The sequence below is a fragment of the Silurus aristotelis genome, assembly GCF_946808225.1.
Source record: "Silurus aristotelis genome assembly, chromosome: 2".
Taxonomy (NCBI): Eukaryota; Metazoa; Chordata; class Actinopteri; order Siluriformes; family Siluridae; genus Silurus; species Silurus aristotelis.
Window position 1 is genome coordinate 1,208,434 of NC_139575.1, and position 21,535 is coordinate 1,229,968.

General features: G+C 42.3%; 1 protein-coding gene across 1 annotated transcript; it reads right to left on the reverse strand.

Moving 5' to 3' along the window:
* Positions 1-10,812: 10,812 nt before the first annotated feature.
* Positions 10,813-18,907, reverse strand: LOC310737243 (uncharacterized protein; the record flags this gene model as incomplete). The annotated part of the gene is made up of 5 exons (XM_083561458.1): positions 18,825-18,907; positions 14,607-14,694; positions 14,180-14,485; positions 12,554-14,104; positions 10,813-10,818 (listed from the first exon to the last, which is right to left on the reverse strand). Exons 2-5 carry the CDS (start codon positions 14,685-14,687, stop codon positions 10,813-10,815), a joined length of 1,944 nt encoding a protein of 647 aa, XP_083417584.1. The 5' UTR covers positions 14,688-14,694; positions 18,825-18,907.
* Positions 18,908-21,535: the final 2,628 nt, after the last annotated feature.

The following is a 21,535-nucleotide window of genomic DNA, read 5'->3' on the forward strand; positions in this document are numbered from 1 at the left end:
AGACCTATTAAAGTTTTGCTGCATCTCCTTGACCTGGATAAAGCTTGTACAGGGTTGAAAAATGGAATGAAGACCACCTTCCAGTATGTTGGTCTTAAACGTGTTGACCGTTGGCTTATGTACGTTACCCAGGCATACTTCTCCTATTACCATCGGGAAGTTTGTTGTGGTGCTCTTTCTCGGCATGAAACCATACTGTTGCTCACAGATGGTCACCTCTTCTCTCAGGCTGGCTTCCACTACTATTTCCGATAACTTCATGGTGTGACAGATCAACTTTATTCTTCTGTATACACACTCTCCTCACTAATCAACACATTTCCATCTACATCCTTTATTGCTCTAACTTGCAGCACATCCTTCCCAGCTCAGTTCCTCTGGTTTTCCTTGGCTTTTACCACACCCCTCTTTACCTGCTGCTGCATCTCCTTGTTTTCCTGCCTACTTTTCTCATCACTTTGTCGATCCCAATTCTGTTTCTCCAACCTCTTTCTCCTTCTCCTTCTGCTCTCCTGCACTTTCTCATTCCACCACCACGTCTCTTTGTCTTTCTATTTCCAGATGTTACACCAAGTATCTTTCTAACTCTGACTCCGCCTCCTCTGCCATTTAGACGAGGCCGATGTATGTAACTATACCCAGAAGGACTCGCTTCATTTAATGCAAAATATTAGTTCAGTTTAATCCACGTTTCTGTTTAACCCAGGGGTCACCAACCTTTTTGAAACTGAGAGCTACTTCTTGGGTACCGATTAATGTGAAGGGCTTCCAGTTTGATACACACTTCTGAAATAATGAATTTGCTAAATGTACCTTTAATTTTGTTATTATTATTATTAATGAATGATATTTATCTATGTGAAGACACTGATCATGTTAATGATTTCTCACAATAATTATCAACAATGATTTAATTATATAAGTAGTAATAAGTAGGAAACAGAAATATACATATGCAAAACTTTATTTCTATAAATCTCTGCAAATATTTAAATTTTCAAATGATCACTTTTACAACATTTTCACCAGCCACTAACAATTTTTAACAAATCATCCACTACGTTGCATCATGTTTGTACAGATTATTAATTACGCAACACAAAATCAACTTTCAGATTTTAATGAACTTATCACCAAATCTGCAGCATTTTTTAAACAAAATTATCATATCTTACATTTTTAGAAATAAGTTTATTAGAGGGACAGCGCATGTAGGATGTTCTGGTGACAAGGTGAGGGAGGTGAGATTGAGATGGTTTGGACATGTGCAGAGGAGGGACATGGGGTATATCAGTAGGAGAATGCTGAAGATGGAGACACCAGGAAGGAGGAAAAGAGGAAGAACAAGGAGGAGGTTCATGGATGTGGTGAGGGAAGACATGCAGGTAGTTGGTGTGAAAGAGGCAGATGTAGAGGACAGGGGGGGATGGAGACGGATGATCCGCTGTGGCGCCCCCTAATGGGAGCAGCCAAAAGAAGAAGAAGAAGAAGATCATATCTTACATTTAACAAACATTAGCATCAGTGTTGGGCAAAGTTACTTTTAAAAGTAATGCATTACAATATTGAGTTACTCCCCAAAAAAGTAACTAATTACGTTACTTAGTTACTTTTTATGGAAAGTAACGCGTTATATTACTTTTGCGTTACTTTTGCGTTACTTGTATCTCTTTCACGCCTTACAGGTGTAACAGGTGTAATATAGATCATTGCCATTAAGAAATAAGTTATATTAGGGCAAAAGACATTTCTTAAACATTTAAAATGCTTAATAACTTCTAAGAGAACAATAAGATGATCGACTAACTTTTGAACGCAACTTTAGCTGTCATCTCGTAAAACGTGCAATTCCGTAAATATCACCTCGTCCTCGTCTACATCATTCTCTGCTTCATCATCAGCTTGAAACATTCTGAACGCTTTTACAAAGTTCACGCTATTATCAGTGACCGTGGCAGTTTATCTTCCCACAAAGAGCAAATGAGCTGTGAATTTGCTCTCTTTCTCATGTACATGTGTCTCCCACAGAAAACTTTTATTCTGAGCAGTCAATAAATCTGCAGTGGTGGAAAGTCGGCAAAAGTTGTCTATATTTCTGTCTCCATTTTCATATATTCAACATTATACACACACACACACACACACACACACACACACACACACATATGTAGTGCTGTGCTTTGCATGCAGATGTTTTTTTTTTTTTTTTTTTTGAAGTGGTATTTTTTTGCAGTTGACAAGAGCTTTTCACCAACACATAATCTACACTTAACCATTATTTCTTTCTCCTTTTCCTCAACTATTTTAATATAATAAGAACACTTCCATCACAGTGATGTAATGCTCTGGTTTGCCATCTCCGCTTTTGACCAGCTTCTGTTCCCACGGTTCGCACGTCTGAGTGCGCGATTCTACGTGACTACGTTCATTTTAATTCAGTATTTATTTTTTTATGCAAAATAATTTAACTAAAAAAGTAACTCAGATATTAGTGTGTAAATTTATAATGTAACGCGCGACATCGGAGAAAGTGCCGATTACATCAGTTCTATATTTCTTGTTTTTAAGCACAGTTTTTGCAATTATTATCATTGCTTCTTTGAAAACCTCCTCTTTTGAAAATGCCTTTTTTTCTTCTTAATCAAGAAATGTGTAGCTCTAAATGAGGCTACGGTTTTTCACCGGCCTCATAAAAAAAAGACTGCTGTTTGCACAAACCTGCCTTTAACTCGCTGACTTTTTCCGCTCGTAGTGCGCTCCCCAGCGGGTAGTTAGCATGGTAGCTTGCGTGACACGTTCTGAAATGTCTCTCAACATTGTGCTGCTTTGCGGTCGCCACAGTCACCCCGCAAGTGAGACACAGACAGGAATCTTTCACAGTGGTTAAAAAAAAAAACTTTTCCTCCCATTCACTGTGAAAATGATATGTTTTCTTTCTCTTTTCTGCCATGTTTTTGAGGGTAAATCATCTCCCCAACTACACTGTGCCCGCTAGCTCCAACCGTTGCCGTGTCACAACAGGTTTTACTGGCGGAGCTATTGTTTTTTTTATTTTTATATTTTGTGTATTGTGTATTGTCCTGCACTGTCCTGTGTTGTCTTGCACTGTCTTGTGTTGTCTTTTGCACTGTTTGCACCAGTTGCACACATGCACTTTATGTGGCGAGGATCTTAGTTCCTGGCCCTGTGTTCTTCTGTTCTGTGACTGTTGTTTACTGTTGTTTTATGTTGTTTTATGTAGCACCTGGGTTCAGGGGGAACGTTGTTTCATTTCACTGTGTACTGCATCAGCTATATATGGTTGAAATGACAATAAAAGCTTCTCGACTCTTGACTTGAGACCAGCAAGCTCTAATTTAATATGAATTTTTTTTTTTAAAGTTTTTCTTTTAATATTGTCATTATCAAATTCACACCAATGCAAGTGTGATTTCAAAAAGAATAGCAACCAAAAAAATGTATGCAGCTCAATGGTAAGTGGAGCTGTGGTGAGCTATTTTTAGAAAAGGCCCACAGGCAAATCATGTGGTCCTTGCAGGCACCATGTTGGTGACCCCTGGTTTAATCTGTCTGTCTGCTCCCTGGCCTTGACTCTGGACAGTCACTTGTTAACTAGTGCTGTTCTGAGACTATTACCTATAATACAAAAAATGAGAGCAGCACCTGTCCGAGTGGGATGGATACCGTCCCACCCTAACAGGCCAACCTTGCCCTCAAAATTGCTCCAATTATCTATGAAGCCCACATTGCTTTTGGAGCACCACTCGGACATCCAGCAGTTCAGTGACCATAACCTGCTGTAAGCTACATTAGCATGCTGTATTAGGATGGGGCCAGAGCATGTTACTGCATCTGAAATTGAGTTAGCTAATTTACACACCTCTATAATGTTACTATTAGTAACCTCTGAATGTCGAAGGCGTATATCATTAGCTCCTATGTGAAAAACTCTTAGAGAACCTGTGCTTTCCTAAAAATCAAACCTGATCTGCCATGTCCGGCGCCCTGCTCCCGGTATACACATGACCTGTGCTGCAGAATAGAGTCTCCTATAACCAGAGCTCTTTAAGGTTTCTCAGCAGATGATTCACTGAGGAGAGCAAACCTACTGGGTCTCTACATATTGTGGTTGGTTTTTTGATGACCCCTTTGTGATGCGTAGCTTGTGACGTAGCTTCCTGTGTTTTACTTGTTTGCTGCGAGTTCCGTGTTTGTATTTCTGTTGGCGTTTTCAAACAAACTTTACTATTTATCTATCCTTTTTTCCTCCTTAAACAATCCTAAATTGTTTTTTGTCTTCCTGACTTGTGCCTGTAGCTCGTTATCTCGACTATCACTAGTGTTTACTACATTCATTGCCTCACACAATCATAACTCTCACACTTTTCGCTATTATAAGCACTATGTCGGTTGTGTCTCTGCCCTTGAGCACAGGTGAGGACTCGATCGAGTTACAAACGGTGGAGTTGGAGGCTTTGGAGAAACAGATTCACAAGCTGCATGCAAAGCAGAAAGCAGAAAGCAGAAAAAGCGGTGCTGGAAACATCTTGGGCGGACGCTCACTCGTCCCAGGTAAATTCTTGGGTTGAACCTAATGCTCCCAACATCTCAACTCCGCGTGTCTCCCTGCCCAGGCCCAGCGCACCTACAACGTGGCCCGCCCAGGTATCGTTCACTCCGGCACCGGTGCACCACGGACCCTGGATGCTACAGCAACAGAAGACGCGAGCCAAGCCCCGGTCAAGGACGTCTCCCCCGCCACCACCACCAGCCTTCGAGATCTCGACCGAGAACCGATTTGCCAATCTCCGCGGGACAGAATGCAATACAGTGATTTTTGAAGATTCCATCACTCCCGGCATGTCCGCGCTACCAGAGCCAAAGGTAAGGTGCACACCCGCTGTTTTCCTGGTGCTCGTGTTCTCAATGTCGCTGCACAGGTTCCTGCGACTCGAGGGAGAACTTCGGAGCGGTTGTTCTCCATGCCGGAGCGAACGACACCCAGCTGAGGCAAACGGAGATCTTAAAGATGGATTTCAGGATCCTGGTGGAGACGGTACGCAGCACATCACCCACAACGAGGATCATAGTGTCAGGACCTCTTACCACTTATCAGCGAGGGATTGAGAAGTTTTGTAGACTTTTTGCACTAAATGAATGGTTACAGTCATGGTGTCGAGAACATAAACTTCTCTTTGTTGATAATTGAAATCTTTTCTTTAAGCGTCCGAGGTTCTTCCGCCCTGATGGCCTGCACCCCAGCAGAGTTGGAGCAGCAGTGCTATCAGATAACATCTCTAGGATACTTCACACCATCTGACTGGTAAGACATCAGGAAATCTTCAACTATGAGAACACGCATACAACAGACCAAATAATTACAAGTTCACACACAGACCAGTTTATAGAAACCGTATCTATTCCTCGTGTAGTAAAATCAAGAATCAAATACACAAGATCCAGAAATAATCTTATTGCAGTTAAAACTGAAAAATGCCAGATAAACAAACACAACAAAGTTCTAACGTTTGGTCTTTTAAACATTAGATCACTTGCACCCAAAGCACTGATTGTAAATGAGATGATCACAGATAATAATCTCGATGCACTCTGTCTCACTGAGACCTGGATTAAACCAGATGATTATATGGGTCCTACAGACCCTACGCTGATTTTCTTCATGAGTTTGCTTGTTTTCTCTCAGACCTCTTGATCAGTTTTGATAAAGTGCTGCTTGTAGGAGATTTTAATATTAATGTAGATGATGTAAACGATGCTCTAGGATTATCATTTGAGGACTTAAACTCTTTTGGGGTTAAACAAAACGTCACCGGACCAACTCATTGCTTTAACCACACATTAATCCCACGGAGCAGATGACACTAATATAGATATTTTACCCCAGAGTGATGACATCACAGACCATTACCTCATACTGTACACACTACCGGTAGAGCAGATTAGCCGTTTTTCATCACGTTATCGACTTGGTAGGACTATTGTTCCGAACACTAAGAACAGATTCATAAATAACCTGCCTGATTTATCTCAATTTCTCACTAAACCCATAACTGCTAATAATCTTGATGAAGTGACTACAACATAGACCTTATCCTCACTAGCACATTAGCATTGTGTATAAAGACAGTATGCTCAGCTACAGACAGGCGCTAAAAGCTGCTAGAGCTGAACACCCGAGCAAACTCATAGAAAATAACAAAAACAATCCCAGGATCCTTTTCAGTACAGTAGCTAAATTAACTACAAATCAGGGATCTGAAAAATGTATCGAACACAGTTTAGTAGTGAGGACTTTATAAATTTCTTCACTGAGAAAATTTGAAGTATTAGAAAAATAATTGTGTAGGTCCAACCTCTGAGATCATCTCCTGACCAATTCTCACCTAAAACTCCACAACTCCACTGTTTTACATGTACAGGACAGGAAGAGCTGTATGATGTTATTACCAAAGCGAAATCAACATGTCAGTTAGATCCCATTCCAACTAAACTACTGAAGGAAGTGTTATATACAGCTGGTGAGTCTCTTCTCAATATTATTAACTCCTCACTATCTTTAGGTCATGTCCCTAAACCCCTCAAGTTAGCAGTTATTAAGCCCCTCATTAGGAAACCTAATTTGGATCCAAACACGCTATCGAATTACAGACCAATTTCAAATCTCCCATTTATGTCTAAGATTTTAGAAAAGATTGTCGCTGCCCAGTTCTGTTCCTACATACAAGAGAACAATATCTTTGAAGAGTTTCAGTCAGGTTTCAGGCTCCATCATAGCACAGAAACTGCTCTAGTTACAATCACTAATGACCTGTTTTTAGCTTCAGACCAAGGTTTCATCTCGCTGTTAGTCTTACTAGATCTTATTGCTGCATTCGACACTATAGATCATGATCTTCTCCTGGATCACTTACAGAATTACATCGGCATTCAGGGACAGGCATTAAGCTGGTTTAAATCCTACCTGTCCAATCGTTACCATTTTGTAGACTTAAATGGAGAGGTTAATTCAGGTTATCCAGGTTAATGCAAGTAAATTATGGCATGCCACAAGGTTAAATTCTAGGACCCCTGCTTTACACAATATACATGCTTTCCTTAGGAAATATTATTAGAAGGTATGGGATTAGCTTCCACTGTTACGCTGATGATAACCAGCTAAATATCTCATCTAAACCAGGCGATACACTCAATTAGCTCGCATAACTGTTAAAGTGTGTTAAAGAATTAAAAGACTGGATTACCCATAACTTTCTACTATTAAATTCTGATAAGACGGAGATTTTGCTCATCGGCACAAAAACCAGTATACAGAAGCTCCAGCATCTCAACCTGCATTTAGAAGGATGTTCTGTAACCACTAGTTCAACAGGAAAAGACCTGGGAGTTATTTTAGAGCAACTTGTCTTTGTTACAAAAACAGCTTCTTCCACCTTAGAAATATTTCTAAGCTAAGAAACATGTTGTCTATATCTGATGCAGAGAAGCTCGTCAATGCGTTCATGACCTCCAGACTGGACTATTGTAATGCATTACTAAGTGTTTGTCCTGCATCATTAATAAACAAGCTACAGTTAGTTCAAAATGCAGCAGCCAGAGTTCTCACAAGGTCGAGAAAATATCACCATATAACCCCAATCTTCTCATCCCTACACTGGCTTCCTGTTAAGTTTTAAATCCACTAAAAACTACTGCTTCTTACTTACAAAACACTAAATGGTTTATCTCCATGTATCTCCAGTCTTCTAACACGCTACAATCCGTCACGCTCCCTGAGATCTCAAAACTCTGGACTTCTAGTAGTTCCTAGAATAGCAAAGTCCACTAAAGGTGGTAGAACATTTTCACATTTAGCTCCTAAACTCTGGAATAGTCTTCCTGACAGTGTTCGGGGTTCAGACACACTCTCCCAGTTTAAGTGCAGATTAAAGACGTATGTTTTTAGCGAGTTCTACACATAACACACATCACATCATAACCTTGTGCTCCAGAACATCTGATCACATGCACATTATCAACTTGTGCTGTTAATATCATGAACAGCAGCTACGCTAATTCCTCTCCACTGCTTCTCTTACTCTCCCCATCCCGAGGCATCCTGAGGTTCCTCCAGCTCCAGTCACGTCCCACCTCATCAAGATTGTGGACCTTTAAAGAAGTAGATGCCTGCAAACATCCTGAACCCTCTAGAGACGTACCAGTGCCAGCTGGATCCCACTACATGTGTGGAGTTTGGCCACTGGACCTCTTTGAGTGTTTAAAGGTTTTGGCATGGAGAAGCTGGTGTTGGATCTGTGATGATCTCAGATGTTGAGTTATTTTATGAGTTGCTCAGTAGCTCCTAGTTTTATAACCATAATGACTGTAAAAGACTGTAGAAAGATCATCAGTCATAATCACACACTCCAGTGCTCATGTTAGTTCTCACTCTCCAGTGTTCTGTAGTGTTTAAAGACTATAATCACACTCTTGATGTCACCCAAATGAGATTAAGGTTCTGCTTTTGAGTCTGGTTCCTCTCAAGGTTTTTCTCCTCATAACATCTAAGGGAGTTTTTCCTTCACCACAGTCTCCATGGTGATCATCAGGGATAAACACAAACCATTCACCTTCACTGTTAAATTCTGTAAAGCTGCGTCTGACGTCTGTTGTGAAAAGCGGAATAGAAATAAACTTGACTTGACCTGTTGGACACGTGAAGCGGAGAGAAATGGTGCTCCCATGGGCGAGCCTTAACGTTAAATTTGGCTTTGCGAGTATGGTCGTCACCCACTCGCGCCGCTGCGAGGGCTCTAATACCGGAGTCGGGAAATGTTAACTCCATCTAGGGCATCCAGACTTTCCCCTGTAGAACCTGGACTGCTCTCGCATTTACTACTTCTCTTTAGACTCTAGATGCTCCTCTCGTGTGAAGATCTTCTCAGTCAAAGAGAAACCTACACTTCTCACAGATAAATTTATCGCTAGCGACAGAGAAAGACTGACTAAACATGTCACAGCAGAGAAAATGCCTACTGTAATGTGGTTACTGTAGTGTGTTTGTAGTTCTTATGGGAATGACCTCCACTCACTGCTTTAAAACAGGGAATAAAGCGATCTTCCAAAAAAAAAAATTATCTGTATTTCTGAGAGGAGAAACAATCAAAAAAATATAATAAAATAAAGTTGCTTTATATTTCACATGTACTTTACAGCAAAATAAAAAAAATATACCAGTAATGTGTGGAAGCTGGGGGCAGAGTGCAGGGCCAGACATGATACATCTCCCCCTGGAGCACAGCGGGTTAAGGGCCTTGCTCAGGGGCCCCAAGAGTGGCAGTTTGAAGATACTGGAGCTCAAATTAAATTTTATTTGTTTGAGCTTGAACCCCCGACCTTCTAAACAGCAACCCAGAGCTTTAACCAGTGCGCTTCCACTCCCCCACACATCTACCTGTATTTATAAGTTAATACCCTTAGAGAGCGATCACTGGAAATGCACAAGCAGTTTTATCCTAATGTCCCTATATCTTTTTTTTTCCAGCTTCTCCCATTAGGGGGCGCCACAGCGGATCATCCGTCTCCATACCCCCCTGTCCTCTACATCTGCCTCTTTCACACCACCTACCAGCATGTTTTCCTCCACCACATCCATGAACCTCCTCCTTGGTCTTCCTCTGTCTCCACCAGGAAGGGGGAAAACTGATATACCCCATGTCCCTCCTCTGCACATGTCCAAACCATCTCAATCTCACCTCCCTCACCTTGTCTCCAAAACGTCCTACATGCCGCTGCCGGTATAACCTTTTATTAATTCTATAAAAGAGGTATCCCCCCCGGCCGAGAAAGACAATCACTTATGAAAAACACTGCGTTTAATGAATGAGACAAACAACATAAAACTTACTACACATACAAACAAAGAATTAAAGAAAATAAAAATAAACAAAAAGTTAAAAATAGGAAAAGGAGGAAGAGAAGGGAAAAGAAGAAAGTAGAGGCAAGCTTAAGCTTCAAAATTAAAAAACAGCCTAAACAAGACTCATCAACGATTCAAATTCACCTTAAAATAAAGGAGCTCACACTTAAATACGCATCTAAATTGGTTGGTAAAACGGTTACTTGCATTGGCTTGTTGCACAAGAGTCCAGATGCGACAAAGAGATCTTTGAAGAGTCAGTTAGGATGGAGTCAGATGTTCTTCCAGGTTCTCCTGAAGATCAGAGCAGTTGTTCTTGAAAGCAAAGCTTGCCGGAAGATCTTGAAGGAAGAGAGACTCGTTTCCAAGCTGTTCCGAACGCATGACCCTCTGGGCCTTTGGTCCCCTGGGCCCTCGGGCCCTTCCCTCGAGCGAGCGAGTTGACCTGGCTGACTGCATGATTAGTTGGGTTCAAGATGTTTTAAAGGTCCTGAACCCCACCCATCTTTGGGGGAATGGCCAATGCTATGGCCTGAGATTTTGGAGGGAAAAACCCCCCTTGTGTTTGTGGGTGTGGTTTCCAGCTTATACTTGCTTTGGAGAACTTAAAGTTTTATCCCAAGTGTATTAAGACAGTATGGTACATTTCATGATCAAATAAAATGCACCATTGTTTACAAAATAAGGAACAGATCATTTTGGTGATTGTTTTGATATTAGACATGGAAAGTAAGGACAGCATTAAACAGAGGTACATTACATACCAGTTCACATTTAACATACTATTAACATACCGGTATTTAAGGTATAACTGTTAATACATTGTTATATTCAGGTATATAAAATGCCCCTTGTTAGGAAAATAAAGAGAAGATAATTTTATGTCGACTTCGACATCAAGCCTTAACAGAAAAGACAGCGTTAAAACAGATGTACACTGTACCAGGACCAGTATTTAAGCTATAACTTATGTTAATACAACATTAGATTCTGGTGTATACAATGCATCCCTGTTAGGAGAGAAAGAATAAAGAGAAGATCATTTTAAATCAACTTTGAAATCAAAAAGAAGAGACATTAAAACAGAGGTATATTACTAAACCTTTAGAGTGTAACTATTATTGAGGTAGAAGTAAACACTTGCTTTATTTATAGGAGAAGATACAAACAAGATGTATGTTTGTGTCGTGTGAAGTGGGACATTCTATTTATTAGTTAATTAATAAAAGAATGCTCCCTTTTGGTGTGTGTGTCTGTATATGTGTGTGTCACAAACAGACGTACTGAGGCGGATTTCCAAGAGTGAATTGTTTTATGGTTTGAGGGTCCCTGTGAATTCAACCAGAGAGGCCAGGGGGTTATTTGGGTTTCAGGGTGGTGTATGTATGCATGTGTGTACAGTGTAGGGTATGGAGAGTGGCTTGTGTTATCAGTTGAATGCTGCTTTGAAGCTGGAGGGATCAGGGTTTGTCCTGCTTTGTGTCGTCCGGGGTGGAGGTATGACACTGTGGTATACAAACTCTCAATAAAAGTGTAAGCCGTGGTGCTCATCCTTTGATTGAAAAGCAGATGTCAAGGGTTAAAAAGGGATGCCTGAGACATGAAGTCTACATGACACCCACCAGATGTTACACCACAACTCCTCTCGCCACCCTGTTGTACGCTTTCTCCAAATTTACATTTGCGGCATTTAGCAGACGCCCTTATCCAGAGCGACGTACAAAAGTGCTTTGAGTCTCTAGTAATGGATAAATCTACACTGGTACACAAGATTCCAAACGTGAAATAAAATATAACTCGAATGTGATGTGATGAGGTCTCTGGGGTAAGATGGTGCTGGTCCATTTTTGGCCTTGTAGGCAAACATCAGTGTTTTGAATCTGATACGTGCAGCTACTGGAAGCCAGTGGAGGAGCAGCAGTGGGGTGGTGTGGGAGAACTTGGGCAGATTGAACACAAGCCGTGCAGCTGCGTTTTGGATCATTTGCAGTGGATGAATAGCGTTCAGGGGAAGATCTGCCAGCAGAGAGCTGCAGTAGTCGCAAATCACAAGAGACTGAACAAGAACCTGGGCAGCCTGTGTGGAGAGAAACGGTCGAATCCTTCGCATGTTGTAGAGAAGAAATCGACAGGAACGAGAAACATTAGCGACATGTTGGAAGAAAGACAGTTTATTGTCCATAGTTACCCCAAGGTTACAAGCAGTGGCTGAAGGGGAGAGCAGAGAGTCATGAAGTGTTAAATCCACAAACACACAATGCAGCTCCTTCTGATCTTCTCTATACTTTTCCATCAACATTCTCAAAGCAAATAATGCGTCTGTGGTGCTCTTCCTCGGCATGAAACCATACTGTTGCTCACAGATGGTCACCTCTTCTCTCAGCCTGGCTTCCACTACTCTTTCCCATAACTTCATGGTGTGACTGATCAACTTTATTCCTCTGTATACACACACTCCTCACTAGCCAACACATTTCCATCTCCATCCTTTATTGCTCTAACTTGCAGCACATCCTTCCCAGCTCGATTGCTCTGCCTGGCCAATCAGTACAAATACTTTTCTCCTTCCTTAGTGTCCAACTTCTCCTACAGCTCCTCATTTGCCTTTTCCTTGGCTTTCGCCACATCCCTCTTTACCTGCCCCTGCATCTCCTTGTTCTCCTGCCTACTTTTCTCATTCCACCACCACGTCTCTTTATCTTCCTTTCTATTTCCAGATGTCACACCAAGTACCTTTCTAACTGTCTCCCTTATAACTTCTGCAGTAGTTTCCCAATCATCCAGCACCTCTTCACCACCACCGAGCTCCTTTCTGACCTCTTCCCTGAATCTCAAACTACAGTCTTCATCCTTCAGTTTCCACCATCTTATTCTTCTTTCAGTCTGTACACTCCTCCTCTTCTTCTTCACCTCCAAAACCATCCTACAGACCACCAACCGATGCTGTCCATCTACACTGTCCCCTGCCAACACCTTACAGTCACCAATCTCCTTCAGGTTGCATCTCCTACATAGAACATAATCCACCTGTGTGCACCTTCCTCCACTCTTATACGTCACCCTATGATCCTCCTTCTTCTTAAAATACGTGTTCACCACTGCCATTTCCTTCCTTTTAGCAAAATCTACCACCATCTGCCCTTCCACATTCCTCTCCTTAAGACCATACCTACCCATCACCTCCTCATCACCTCTGTTCCCTTCACCTACATGCCCATTAAAGTCTGCACCAATCACCAATCGTTCTTTCCTAGGTACACCATCCACCACTTCATCTAACTCACTCCAGAATCGTTCCTTCTCCTCCATCTCACAACCCACTTGTGGAGCATAAGCACTGATGACATTTATCATCATCCCTTCAACTTCCAGCTTCACGTTCATCACCCTATCAGAAACTCTCTTCACCTCCACTACACTCTTACTGTACTCTTCCTTCAGAATCACCCCTACACCATTTCTCTTTCCATCCACACCATGATAGAACAGTTTAAACCCACCTCCAATGTTCCTGCTCTTACTCCCTTTCCACTTGGTCTCCTGAACACACAACATATCTACCTTTCTCTTCTCCATCATATCAGCTACCTCTCTCCCTTTACCAGTCATAGTACCAACATTTAAAGTGCCCACCCGAACCTCCAATGCTCTGAGGATGCGAGCGCAGTCCGTGAACGTCTCACTGCATGCGGCTCCTGAGCCGAGGTCTCGATGCAGACGCGGTGCCCGAGCGGTTAACTCCAGCGCCGAGCGCAGCCCCTCCCCCTCCCGCACACACTCCGTCGCTCCGTCCACCAGCCGCACCGCTTCGTCCCACAGTCGGTTCTTACACAGAGGCTTACACACCTTCACCACCGCCTCGCACCTCAACCCCAGCGGGGGCGGAGTCAGAGCGCAGTCACGCCCCACGTCTGCGCCGAAGAAACGCGTCCGGAACTCGGAGAGAATAAAGCCAGCGTCGTCCTGAGACAGGCCTCCACATGCACGCTCGTACTCGCTCACGGCCTCCTCCACAAACGCCGGGACTTTACACGAGGCGGAGCACGTCGTCTCCAGCAGACGGAAACGGAGAGCCTGCAGCTGACCGGCTAGTTGCTGTCTGGGTGAGAGGCGCAAAGCCTGAGCGCCGCTCGACCCGTTCCACAATACGGCGAAACAGTTCCTCGCGACAACACCGAAGTCTTCGACCTGCAACCACAAATGTTTTAGATAATGAAGCTCATAAATGAGCACACTTTTTTAGGGGCGTGGCCTTGTAGGTACCTGTGAAGACACGCCCTGCAGTCTGAGATACATGAACTCTGCGAGACGCCCTGCAGGACCGTGAGCCTGCTGCGCGACCAGCTTCTGGAGGATGTGGAAGATGATCTTCTCCAGATAGAGCGAGGAGCCCCGCGATCCGGATTCAGGGACGGCTCCGTATCCGTGTGCGGCGAGTTCCACTAGATCCACCAGATGCTCCTGAAGCTCAGGGTCTGGAGCTCCTCCGGCCAGACGCTGGTTACAGGCCCGGATAATGCGATCGCACGCCGTGCGGCCGAACGCCCCGAGCCCCTGCTTTATGTGTTTCTGTAGGAACGGCAGGGTTCAGAAATACAGATGGTCACACACACATTGCATTGTGGGATTTTAGGAGTTTTCTGAGCATGAACCAATATACGGTATAGCGTTCATCACATCCTCGTCTCACCTCCAGCTCGCCGTGAAGAACAACGGCGTCCTGTACACATGATATCCGCTGCACATACTCCTCTGTTTTTAGACATTTCATTCTTCTTCTGCAAAAATAATTAAATGTGATCATTGGTGAGTGTTTACACACTCTGAACTGTTACCAGGGGAGGATCATTACCCTCCTGATCCCTGTGATCTAGGAGACGCCACCACTAAATCAATAGCGAAAGCTGAAGCGTGAGTAGTGAAAGCTCAAGCGCGAATAGCGAAAGCTGAAGTCTGGTGTGAGATTGAAGACAAAGTTGTTATATTACTTGTGTTTGACTTTGTCCACTGATATCGTGAGTAAAAAAATATGTCCCAAATGTTTCACTGTTCACTAGTTATGGAACAGGCAATTACACTGCTGTTGTGTGAAATGTACATTAAGGGAGTTTATAAATGGAGCACAGTAACTTGTGATGTAATGGAATTAAATTCAGTACAAACTACACAACAATTTGCTGTAAAACATTAGAGGAGTTCAACTCTTCAAGTTAAGAGAAAAATGCCTGAATTGAAACCAAGTTCTCTCCATTTAAAGACTAATACAGGTCAATCAGTGAATGTTCTAGGAACCAGTAAAGATCAAGTGAAGTATAATAGAGTAGTTAGAGCTTTCAGTGGTGGTCGTGGCAAGATCTGGTCCTAATCTGTTGGGAAGATCATGGCTGGCAGAATTAGAAATGGGTGAGTAAAATGCAAGACATTTTACAGAAGCATGAAATTGTTTTTAAAGAGAAACTTGGGACATTAATTGGAGCCACAGCAACGATTCACGTAGCCAGTGGTGCAAAGCCACATTTTTTTGAACCACGTTTATTGCCTTTTGCCATGAGACAAAAAGTTGAAGCTGAACTTGATAGTTTAATTATAGAGAAAATAATTGAACCTGTGAAAAAGTGGGCATCTCCTATCGTGCCGGTGTTGAAGCCAGATGGATCCTTGAGACTTTGTGGAGATTGACAGAGTGACTGTTAACCGGGAATCATCACTGAAGCAGTATCCTATTCCTCGGATAGGAGATATGTTTACAGTTCTGTCTGGAGGTGACAAGTACACTGAACTAGACACGAGTCATGCATATTAGCAGATGCTGTTGGATGAAACTTCTAAGAAGTATGTTACAATGAATACTCAAAGGTTTATTCACTTACACAAGATTACCTTTTGGACTGAGTTCCAGTCCAGCAATTTTTCAGAGAACTATGAAGGGGAATTCTTAAGGATATTCCAAAAGTAATGGTGTACTTAGATGACATTCTGTTAACAGGAAGCAATGATCAGGAACATCTGAGGACATTGGAGTATGGACTGAGGCTGAAAAGAGGTAAATGTAAGTTCATGGAAGAAGAAGTGGAGTTCTTGGGATATACGGTTGATGCCACAGGTATTCATCCTGTTCCAGAAAAGGTGCAAGCTGTAAAGGATGCACCAAGGCCAACATCAGTGACGGAGCTGAAAGCATACTTGTGTTTGTTGAACTTTTATAACAGATTTCTTCCAAACCTTTCTACTCTTCTGGATCCTTTGCATAAGCTTTTGAGGAAGGATGTGCGTTGGGGTTGGAAAGAAGAGCAAGAAAGAGCTTTCCAGAAATCGAAAGAATTGTTACAGTCTAACCGTGTGTTAGTTCATTATGATGAAAGAAAAGAACTAAACCTTTCTTGTGATGCTTCAGCGTACGGTGTGGGAGCTGTGTTAGCACATCGTATGAAAGAAACTGAACTGGAAAAAATGGAACTGAAAGACCCATTGGATTTGTGTCCAGGACCCTTACAACAGCCGAGAAAAACTACTCACAGCTAGAAAAAGAAGGATTGGCTGTTGTGTTTGGAGTTAAAAAAAAAACCTTTACCTTTACTCAGTTTACTAAATGAATTAAAGCCTGTACCTCAAATGGCATCTCAACCAATTATGAGGTGAGCAATAATGTCGGGAGCATATGAGTATGTGATTTCTTATAGAGCTGGGAGAGATCATGGAAATGCAGATGCCCTCAGTCGTCTTCCTGCGTTACAACAATCTAAAGAGGAACCAGAGGAAGAACAGGTACTGATGCTGGATAGTGTAATGGCCCCCTTAAATACAGCAGAGCAAATTAGGCACTGGACTAATAAAGATCCTGTTTTATCAAGAGTGCGTGAGTATGTGCTTAAAGGCTGCCCTGATCACAATACTTCTGCTGAATTTATACCTTCTAAGCAAAAACAGCAAGAGCTCAGTGTTCAGGATGGATGTGTGCTGTGGGAAACCCGTGTTGTTATTCCAGTACAAGAACGTTTAAGGAAAATAAGAGAAAAATGAACGGGTTGGCCAGGAGTTATCTATGGTGGCTGAAACTGGATGCCGATATTGAGACTCGAGTAAGAGATTGTACAGTATGTCAAGAACAGAGGAAAGCCCCTGTGAGGGCACCGCTTCACCCATGGGAGTGGCCCAGACAACCCTGGAGGAGAATTCATATGGATTACGCAGGTCCATTTCTGGGTAAAGTGTTCTTAATTTTAACTGATGCCTATCCGGTAACTACAGCAACCACAGTTAATACATTGGAGTGTTTACGGAAAAGTTTCAGTGCACATGGGATTCCGGAAATGATAGTGTCTGATAATGCCCAGTGTTTTGTGAGTGAAGTCAAGTCAAGTGAAGTTTATTTGTATAGCGCTTTTCACAACAGACATTGTCTCAAAGCAGCTTTACAGAAATCAACAGTGAAGGTGAATGGTGTGTGTTTATCCCTGATGAGCACCGTGGAGACTTGAAGCAAGCAAGGAGTTCATGTCTAATAATGGAATAAATCATGTCACTTCTGCACTATATCACCCTTCATCTAATGGTTTGGCAGAACGAGCAGTTCAAACTTTTAAAGATATGATGGAAAAAAGTTCTGGCACTACACTGAAGACCAAGTTACACAGAGCTTTGTTTAACTATCGGATCACACCCCAGTCTACAACTGGACTGTCGCCTGCTGAAATGTTGATGGGAAGGAAATTGTGTTGCACATTAGACAAACTACATCCCGACTTCACCAGGAAAATGGAAATGAAACAAGAAGTTCAGAAAGAGTATCATGATCAACATGTGAAACCCCGACATTTCCAAATTGGAGCTCCTGTGTATACCAGAAATTTTGGATATGGCTCAAAATGGGTAGAAGGAGTAATTCAGGACATTACAGGACCTGTATCCTATCAGGTAACTTTGGGAAATGAGCAGGTAGTGCGACGTCATGTAGATCAATTGTTTAGTCGCCAACAAAAGGAAATAACTGACTTTCAACCAATCAGAGAGGGTCAGTGGTGTGAGGATGTTGTGTCTATGGATACTGAGGCTAAAATGGTAACATCACCCAGTAGGTTCCATCTCCTGTTCTACTCCTGAGAAAAATTAACTGGAAATGGTACAACCCACACTACCAGAATGGTCAAGTACTCCTAAAACACCTAAAGTAATACCAGGACAGAAATAACTGAATCTGAAACTGTACCCTCTGTGGGTTTACGACGGTCTGTAAGAGAACGGAAGGTACCCACACACCTTAAGGACTTTGTGATTTAAAATGTGTTGAAAACTTCTGAACATTATTGTTGAATTGGTAATGGGGAGTGCACTGTATTTTTTTAAATGGTTATTGAAGGTGAAAAATGTACTGCCTATTTTTGAAGAAGAAAGTGTGGGGGGAATGTTTTATAGTGAGATCTAGCTATGTATGTCCAGCAGGTGGCAGTAATGTAATATCTTGGCACTGTTAAAAGCTTGTGAAGAAGAGCTATCTGGGCTCACCAGGGATAACACTTAATGTGTGTATGTTTGGCTGCTGTGATGTGTCCTAAATAAAGCGACCAGCAAGAATGACTTATCTGAGTATTTCTGGTTGCTATCTCAATATATCACATTCTTTCTAGTCATAAAAAACAGATCAAATCCCCGCTATCGCTCCTGTAATACTTTACACCGGTGTTTTGATTCTATAAAATAAATAAAACAAACCGAGTGTAACATATATATGAATAAAAGACTTGAATAAGTGATATTAAAGCGCTATTTGTATGTGTTTATAATATTAACGCGGTGTTTGTTGATCACGTGATGCTCCTGTGGAGACTCCTGACTGACTAGCGTGCTAGCAAAACACCGCGCGGGTTAGCTCGCGCGCAGCTAAAGCACATGAAGTGTAAATGTCACCTACCGAGAATAAACTCCACTCGTGTTTATAAGAACACACCAGGGACCGGTTTCAACTCTCAGCTTCCGCTCCCACTGTAGCACTGCTCACGCTCACCGCGGCCTCGCGCACTTATTCAAACTGCGCACAGCCTGTCGGGAAACACGCGACACGGCATTCTGGGTAATGCAGTGCCACCCGGTTAACCCGATCCAACATGGCGCTGATGTAGTTCTTTATTGTTTTGTTTTACAGAAACACGCACGCGTTATTCTAAATACCCCGAGTGTTTAATAGTGTTTTAGAGACACATTAATGTTCCTTTTGTTTCTAAGCAACAAACTTCTGAAGACTGACTTTGACCAATCAAATCTATAAATATACAGACTTTATTCTGCATCAGCATGAAGATCAGCTTCACACACTCTCAGCATCCGGACACTTCTGGGCAGGTGGTTCCATGATAAATATCACTCCAGACGTCTGTTTACTCTCTAAATAACACGTACAGAACTCAGACGTGCTCTTCAGATCATCATCTTGTTGTACGGTGAAGTCGCTTCCAATGAGCCGCAGTCCAGACGGAACTGCATGATGATGAAGTGTGGAATGGAGACATGTTGGATCAGGATTCCTTTCACTTTCCGGAATCTTCACTGATCCTAAACAACCTCAAACCATGAAACTTCCACCTCCATGTGTGAGTGTGGGGGTGAGGGAGTCTAATCACATCTTCTCTCCTGTTCTCCTTCTTACACAAGTTCTTCTGTCAGAGACACAAACGTCCCATTTGAACTCCACACAACTTTCATCCACTCGTTCAACTCTTGTGTTTTACCAATTTATGTGTTTAATCAGTTAAACATTATCAGCATCTCAACCACACACACACAGTCTAAAAAACTTACTACTCCAAGAAAATAAACATCAGTATTAATATAAATGTGTTTATTCATGTCTATTTGTAAATTACACATGATCTGTATTTCTGAGAGGAGAAACAATTCATTTAAAAAGAATATAATAAAATGTGCTTTATATTAATCACATGTACTTTACAGCAAAATAAACAAATATATCAGTAATGTGAGGAAACTGGGGGTCAGAGTGCAGGGCCAGACATGATGCATCTCCCCCTGGAGCACGGCGGGTTAAGGGCCTTGCTCAGGGGCTCCGACCTTCTAAACAGCAACCCAGAGCTTTAACCAGTGAGCTGCTCTTTTCTTCACTGAGCACTATTTTATTCTAATGTCCCTAAATCTAATTTATTAGTGTCTAAAAACATATAGTAATATAAACTGCATGCACAGAAATACACACACACACACACACACACACACACACACACACACACACACACACTGCAAAATATACATAATCAGAACTCAATCCTTTATCCAGAGCGACGTACTTAAGTGCTGTGAGTCTGTAGTAATGAATAAATCTACACTGTACACCAGATTACAAACTTCCTATAAATATAACTCTTGAATTCTGCAAACTTGGAAAGTGGAAATGTAAGTATTTCAGGAAGATGAAGGTCTTCAATCAGTGGTTGAAGATAATCAGGGACTCTGCTGTACAGATATCTAGGAGAAGTTCATTCCACCACCTCGGTGCCAGAACAGAGAAGAGCCTTGAAGTGTACTTACCTCTCATTCTGAGAGAAGGTGGTACCAGTCGAGCAGTGCTGGAGGATCTCAGACAGCGTGGTGCAGTGCGAGATGTGATGAGGTCACTGAGGTAAGATGGTGCTGGTCCATTTTTGGCTTTGTAGGCAAACATCAGTGTTTTGAATCTGATACGTGCAGCTACTGGAAGCCAGTGGAGGAGCAGCAGTGGTGTGGTGTGGGAGAACTTGGGCAGATTGAACACAAGCCGTGCAGCTGCGTTTTGGATCATTTGAACAAATAGTGTTCAGGGGAAGATCTGCCAGCAGAGAGCTGCAGTAGTCCAGTCTCAAAATCACAAGAGACTGAACAAGAACCTGGGCAGCCTGTGTGGAGAGAACTGGTCGAATCCTTTGCATGTTGTAGAGAAGATATCGACAGGAACAAGCAACATTAGTGACATGTGGGAAGAAAGACAGTTCATTGTCCATAGTTACCACAAGGTTATGAGCAGTGGCTGAAGGGGAGAGCAGAGAGTCATGAAGTGTTATTTGGAGATCTTGACCTGGAGATAATTCACCTGGAATGACCAGCAGTTCTCTTTTTCTGGGGTTGACTTTTAGTAGGTGAGCACTCATTCATGAAGATATGTCTGTCAATCATGCTGATATCCGAGTGGAAGCTGTGGTATCTGATGGAGGGAAAGAAAAGATTAGTTGAGTGTCATCTGCATAGCAGTGATAAGAATGACTTGTCTCGAAACTCTGCACTAGAGCGCCACTGATACGGGAATGACTAGTCTGCCACAGACGTTAGTGTGGAAAGAACCGGATGGTCCAAATGCTTTCAGATCCTCACGTTTAATCATATGACTTCCTCCTAATTAACCCTCTTCAAGTCATGAGGTGGTGAAGACTCACCACAGGACACTGTTTAAATCAGGAGAAATCTTTTATTTGAGAACATTTCAGCTCCTGTTATATGATGAAAGACTACAGCACAGCTCTAATCTATAAGAACTGTTTACATTAAGAGGAACTCCCATTTGTTTCTCTCAACACATGATCCTATAATATCTGTGTGAAGTCTTTCATGCGTATACAGTGTGAATTCCCGTCAGATCAA